Here is a 5,829-nt window from a genome sequence, read left to right as displayed (position 1 = left end):
CTTGGGGGCCCCCCTGCCCCAGGCCAGGCCTCGGTGATCCCTCTGCAGTGCCCGGCTCAGGCCCTCAGTGCTGGGGCACAGGGATGAGAGGCTGTGTGTGGGGGTGTGGGAGACCCACATTCACAGAGGCCGGCCAGGTGCCGCCCCGGGCCCTGTGCGCAGGCCGTGTCTCTACATGTTGAAGTTGGGGTGAGGAGGGGGAGACCCTCGAGGGCAGAGGGGGAGCCCATGGACAGGAGTAGGACCAGCCCAGCCAGGCGATGGGCTCCCCAAACTCTCCCGCAAGGGCAGTCGGCTGGGCCTTCCGGGCAGGCGCAGCGTGTCCTGAATTGGGGTCTGCATGGGCGTCTGTGGGAGCGTTGTCCTCTCACGGGGCAGCCTGAGAGGTGCTGAGCCCCCTGAAGTCCCTCACGGACGTTTCCCCGATTGTCGGGGAGAGCGGGAGAGAGGGGGAAAGACAGAGACACATCCATGTGAGAGAGACACATCGATGGGTTGCCTCCGTACATGCCCGGACCAGGCCCCAGGGCCAGGGAGGAGCCTGCAACCGAGGTCCGTGCCCTTGACCGGAATCGAACCCGGGACCCTTTGGTCCGGAGGCGGATGCTCTCTATTCACAAGGGCCAACCCGGCCAGGGCTCAATGAGCATTTGAGGGACAAAGACTCTGCAGCCCCCGGGGAGGCCCCGGCGCCAGGGGCTGGGGGAGGGTGCACCGCCCTTGATGCTAGCCAGGCACCTGCGACTCGCCCTTCTACAGGCTGGGTGCTCGCCAGTGGAGCCCAGACTCTGGTCCGGGCTGTGAGGAACCGTGCCCCCCCGCCCCTCCGCCTAGCGCTGGGTCGGTTCTCCAGCGGCAGAGAGGGAGCCAGTGCCCCACCCAGGCGTGTGTAGGGCAGGGGAGGGAAGTGGGGCTGCGGCCCGGGCTGGGGTCCTGCCAGCCTAGAAGCGCTCCATCCCTCCACTGAGAGACCTTGACCACAGGTAAAAACTCTGAGCCCTGCTCCTGCCTCCCCTGCCTCGGCCCCTTCTCCCTCCCTCCCTCCTTCACCTCCCTCCCTCCTTCCTTTCTGTGCTGGAGACAGGGACGGGGGACCCAGAATTTACACTCAGGCCCCTTGCTGTCAGGCAGGGGTGCTCCTGTGCCTACATACACCAAGAACTCGGAGCCCTGCCCTGCTCACACTCTGAGTCCTGACCCTGGTCACATGCTGGGCCCTGACCCTGGTCACACGCTGAGCCCTGACCCTGGTCACGGGGTCCTGCCAGCCTAGAAGCGCTCCATCCCTCCACTGAGAGACCTTGACCACAGGTAAAAACTCTGAGCCCTGCTCCTGCCTCCCCTGCCTCGGCCCCTTCTCCCTCCCTCCCTCCCTCACCTCCCTCCCTCCCTCCTTTCCGTGCTGGAGACAGGGACGGGGGACCCATAATTTACACTCAGGCCCCTTGCTGTCAGGCAGGGGTGCTTCTGTGCCTACATACACCAAGAGCTCGGAGCCCTGCCCTGGTCACACTCTGAGCCCTGACCCTCACACGCTGGTCACTCTGAGCCCTGACCCTGGTCACTCTGAGCCCTGACCCTGGTCACTCTGAGCCCTGACCCTGGTCACTCTGAGCCCTGACCCTGGTCACTCTGAGCCCTGACCCTGCACACTCTGAGCCCTGACCCTGGTCACACGCTGAGCCTCGACCTGGTCACACGCTGAGCCCTGACCCTGGTCACACGCTGAGCCCCGACCTGCTCACACTCTGAGCCCTGACCCTGATCACACTCTGAGTCCCGCCCTGGTCCCCTGTGAAGCCTGAGCCTTGGCCATGGAAGCTGTCCTAGTCTCAGACCTGTGACCAGCATGTGGGGGACACAGAGGAGAACCTGCCCGCTCAGGACACAGAGCCCCTCGCCAGGGGCCTGGCTGCTGGGTGTCCGGCTGGTGGGAAGCCAGTGGCCTGAGCAGCAGGGCTGCTGGGAGTTGTTCTCTGCCCGCTGCCTCCCGCCCCCTGCAGCTGGGAGAGCGCCAGCCTCGCTGTGCTGTCTCAGGGTGCGGCCTCTGCGTGCGCCCCGCACAGGAGCCGCCTGCCCACTTCCCTCCTGGAGCCTCTAAGAGGAGGCGCTGGGTCGGGGAGGAGAGCGGGGGTAATTTTCTCGGGGTCCCCAGGGGTGACTGTCTGGGCAGCAAGGAGCCAGGATGCAGGACGCGCATGTTCCTGAGCGTGGGCAGCTGATACTCCCCAGGACCCAGGAGGCGGCAAACTGGATAAACGGGGTGTCCCAGCAGCCGGGGGCCTGCAGGGTGAGCCTGGGACAGTCCAGCCTGCCCCACACACCCAGTCTAATTTGGGGTTTGCTAGGGAATAGCAGAGAAGTGTAATCCGGAACAAGCATGCTGTCCCAAAAACTGAGTTCTGCAAACACAGGTGGAAGTTTACAGAGAAAAAGGAGGAAGTGGGAGGGGCTTTGAACTGAGCCCCAAGGCCTGTGGGCGGGAACTGGAGAGTCTGGGTGTCCTGGCGAGGGTTTGGCCCCCGCTGGGCCGGCTGGCAAGGAGGAACTCCCCTCTTCCTGCTGGAGCCCCGATGTAGCTGCCTCTGCTTGTCAGGGGACTGTGCAGGGGCTCCCCATTGGGGACCCTGGATCCATTTTTTATAAATATATTTTAATTGATTTCAGAGAGGAAGGGAGAAGGAGAGGGAGAGAGAAACATCAATGATGAGAATCATGGATCAGCTGCCTCCTGCACGCCCCACACTGGGGATGGAGCCAGAAACTGGGCCTGTGCCCTGACCGGGAATCGAACCAGTGACGCTCAACCTCTGAGCCACGCGGGCCGGGTCGGATCCTTTTTGAACGCGATTTCCTTGGTTCGTGTTCACACCTGATTTTAGAATCTCTCCCCGACCTTGGGTGTCTACCGTTTGCAACAGTAACAGACTCGCCTCCACCTTCCCTCCCAGCCCAGCCACCTGGGTCCCCGTTCTGCTCAGCACACCCTTTAAGCGCAGCCCGCGGCAGTGCCTGGCCCGGCCGCTAGGGGCGCAGGAGGGGCGAGCGCGCCCCGTGCCTATTTCCAGCCCCTGCACCGCGCCTCCTCCCCCAGACCCATCCTTCAATGAGCATTGCGACCCCTTCCATCCTCCCCATCGGAGACCCGGGCCAGAGACCCCCTCTGCGGGGTCCTCTGCGGGTCAGAGTCCAAGCTGTCACCTGCTCACCTGCCCTGCGCACTGACGCAGAGTTGGCGCCGCACACCCCGGGCCAATCCGTGCTCCGGTCCTAGGCCTGGGAGCCGAGCATGGCTTTGGAGAAGAGGGGTCCCCACACCCCAAATCCTAATTGCAGGAAAGGCCGGGGTTGCCCAGAATGCTGAGGCTGTGATGCACACTGGGCCCCAGGTCCGGAGGCAGGACAGAGCACGGGGGAGAATGGGTGAGTCCCCGCACTGGGGACATTGGGGGTGAAGCCCAAGTTCGTGCAGTAGAGTCCGTGCTCTCCTGACTCCTGGGATCTGGGAGGACGAGCTAAGGACCAGCAGCTGCAGCGTCTCCCTCATCAGGACAGGGTCCCAGGCTGACGCCCTACCCCCGCCAGGGGTCCTTCCCCCGCAGGCACTCCGCCTCCTGCTCTGACCCTCACCACCCTGGAGAGGCTGCCGCAGGCCTCAGGGCCACGGGGTGAGAGCCCCACTCAGGTGGGTGCCTTTACACCGCCCCTGCTTTTCCTGCCTTCGGGGTGACTCTGGGCGTCTCCACCTCCATAGGAGTCCTCCCCGCTGGTCCTGCTGGGAGTGGTGCTTCCTCTCCCACCTCTCTCCACCCTCCTCCCCTGCAGACACGGCTCCTGGGAACCTGCCCAGAGCCGGGCACCCAGCTCCAGAGACCCAGCCCAGCTCAGTGCCCGGCTGGGGAGCAGGGGGGCTGCATATTTGAGGCAGGGTTCTTTCTGGGGTGAAAGTGTCCTGCCCTGAGTAGTGATGGCGGCACCTGGTGAACATGCTAAAATGCCGAGTCCCACCCTGTTAGATGCTGAGTTTGTGCTGTGGCTGTGGTCCCAGAATTAAAGTCAGGCAGCAATTTAGAGAACTGGCGGGGAGGCAGGCAGCAGGAGGCCGCAGTGGCGGCAGCAGCCAGACTCCCCGTGTTTCCAGGCCATCGCAGCGGCTTTGGGGTCCCTCGCCCTACTCAGCCGTCACTGCGGGAACACGACCAGTTCCCGCAGAGCTGGGTGACCCACACAGGGACGCAGGGCAGTCCGCAGGGCAGTGGCCCTGGCGCCAGGCACAGGCTCTGCTCGGCTGCCCAGCCCAGACCCGCAGGACGGTGAGGGGCCGAGGGGCCTGAGCTCTGCGCGGCTGGGACCCTGTTCCAGGACACCCTCCCTGCAGCTGCTGGGCTTTGTTGGGAGAAAGTGTGGCCTGTGTGCGGGATGTTAGAGGGAAGCACGCTTCTCAACACCAGCTCCACAGAAGCCCTGTATTTCTCTCCGCAACTGGGTGACTCGCTGTGAATGGCAACTGGCCAGCGGGGGCCTGAGGGTCAGGGTCTCTGGCTCACAAGACAGCAAAGGGGAGTGAACTTGCTCTGAGGAATGGGGGTGGGGGGTAGGGGGGGACCCGGTCACCGAGGCAAGGTCTTCTCACGTCAGGGCGCTGCTCACGAGGATGGAGGCGCAGCTCAGGAGGGCCCCCCAGAGCCCCCAGCCCCCCAGGCGCACGGCCCCTTCTAGCTCCTCCTCGATGGTCTGGTCGGGAAGGATGTCGCGCTCCATGTTGGTGGGCCCCCCCACGTTGCAGCTCATGACGCCGCAGCACCTCACCCAGTAGAAGCTGTTGGTCCTCAGGACCTTGGGTGCTGGGGGCGGCATCTCGGACGCATAGACGAACGTGCAGTTGTTCGTGCAGTTCTTGTACACGAGCACTTCCCGGGAGTTCAGGCCTGGAAAGGAAACCACCGCTTCACGTTTTCTGCTTGTAAACACCAGGCACGCTCACACTCATGCTCACGCTCACGCTCCCATCAGGGACTGTGCCGTGCCCACAGCCTCACCACAGATGTCACTACGTTGCCAGAATTCTTTTTCTTTTAATTTTTAAATTGACTTTTACAGAGAGAGGGAAGGAGAGGGAGAGAGAAAAACATCAATGAAAGAGAAACATCTATCACCTGCCTCCTGCACACCCCCTCATGGGGATCGAGCCCCCAACCCAGGTATGTGCCCTGACCAGGAATTGAATCCGCAACCTTTGGGTGCCTGGGACGGTGCCCAACCACTGAACCACACCGGCCAGGCCCCTGGCTAGAATTCCTGACTGGGAAAGAAGATCCAAGTCCTCCAGAGGATCGGGGACTCCACCAGCAGCTGGTCCTGCAGGTGTGCCCTCCGGGCGGCCCCCAGATAGTGATGGGCTCGCGATGCAGCCACACCGATGAAATGCCCCGTTCCCTCTGCTCTGCCCTCACCGAGAACATGTTCACTGGTGACAGAGAGAGGAAGGGAGACAGAGAGACAAAGAGAAGCTCCCTGGACCTCAGGCTCTGCCCGGCCCTGCGCCTGGCCTCCTGGGGAGCAGGTGTCGTCCCGGAGGCCAGAGGGCGGCCGCTCCTTGGCCTGGCAGCTGGTCGGCCTCCAGAGACCAGAGTCACTGGGGCACGAGGAACCGCCTGGCCTCAGGGGGCACCAGGTGGAGGCCTTGAGCTTCGGCCTCACTCCCAGCCGGTCTCTGGGGACCCTGGGAGCCATGTCCACTGCCAGCCGCCCTCCCAGCACGTGGCTCTGCGGTGCGGCTCCCACTGCTGTCCCGGGGACCCACCAGTGCCTGACCACATGCCGCTGGGA

General features: G+C 63.8%; 1 protein-coding gene and 1 long non-coding RNA gene across 2 annotated transcripts in view; both read right to left on the bottom strand.

Annotated features, from left to right (window-relative positions):
* Positions 1–1,771, bottom strand: part of LOC106726156 — a 7,340-nt gene extending 5,569 nt beyond the window's left edge. Inside the window, exon 1 of the long non-coding RNA XR_001362186.1 lies at positions 1,761–1,771. This is a non-coding gene — a long non-coding RNA (uncharacterized LOC106726156). The remainder of the gene's footprint in view (positions 1–1,760) is intronic.
* A 2,768-nt stretch (positions 1,772–4,539) lies between these two features.
* Positions 4,540–5,829, bottom strand: part of LOC102250021 (glycosyl-phosphatidylinositol-anchored molecule-like protein) — a 4,259-nt gene continuing 2,969 nt past the window's right edge. Inside the window, exon 4 of the mRNA XM_005866538.2 lies at positions 4,540–4,928. Coding sequence (XP_005866600.2) covers positions 4,630–4,928 — 299 coding nt within the window. The 3' untranslated portion in view covers positions 4,540–4,629. The remainder of the gene's footprint in view (positions 4,929–5,829) is intronic.

Source organism: Myotis brandtii, unplaced genomic scaffold (assembly GCF_000412655.1).
Source record: "Myotis brandtii unplaced genomic scaffold, ASM41265v1 scaffold2325, whole genome shotgun sequence".
NCBI classification, from domain to species: Eukaryota; Metazoa; Chordata; class Mammalia; order Chiroptera; family Vespertilionidae; genus Myotis; species Myotis brandtii.
This window is presented reverse-complemented; position numbering and strand designations above follow the sequence as displayed.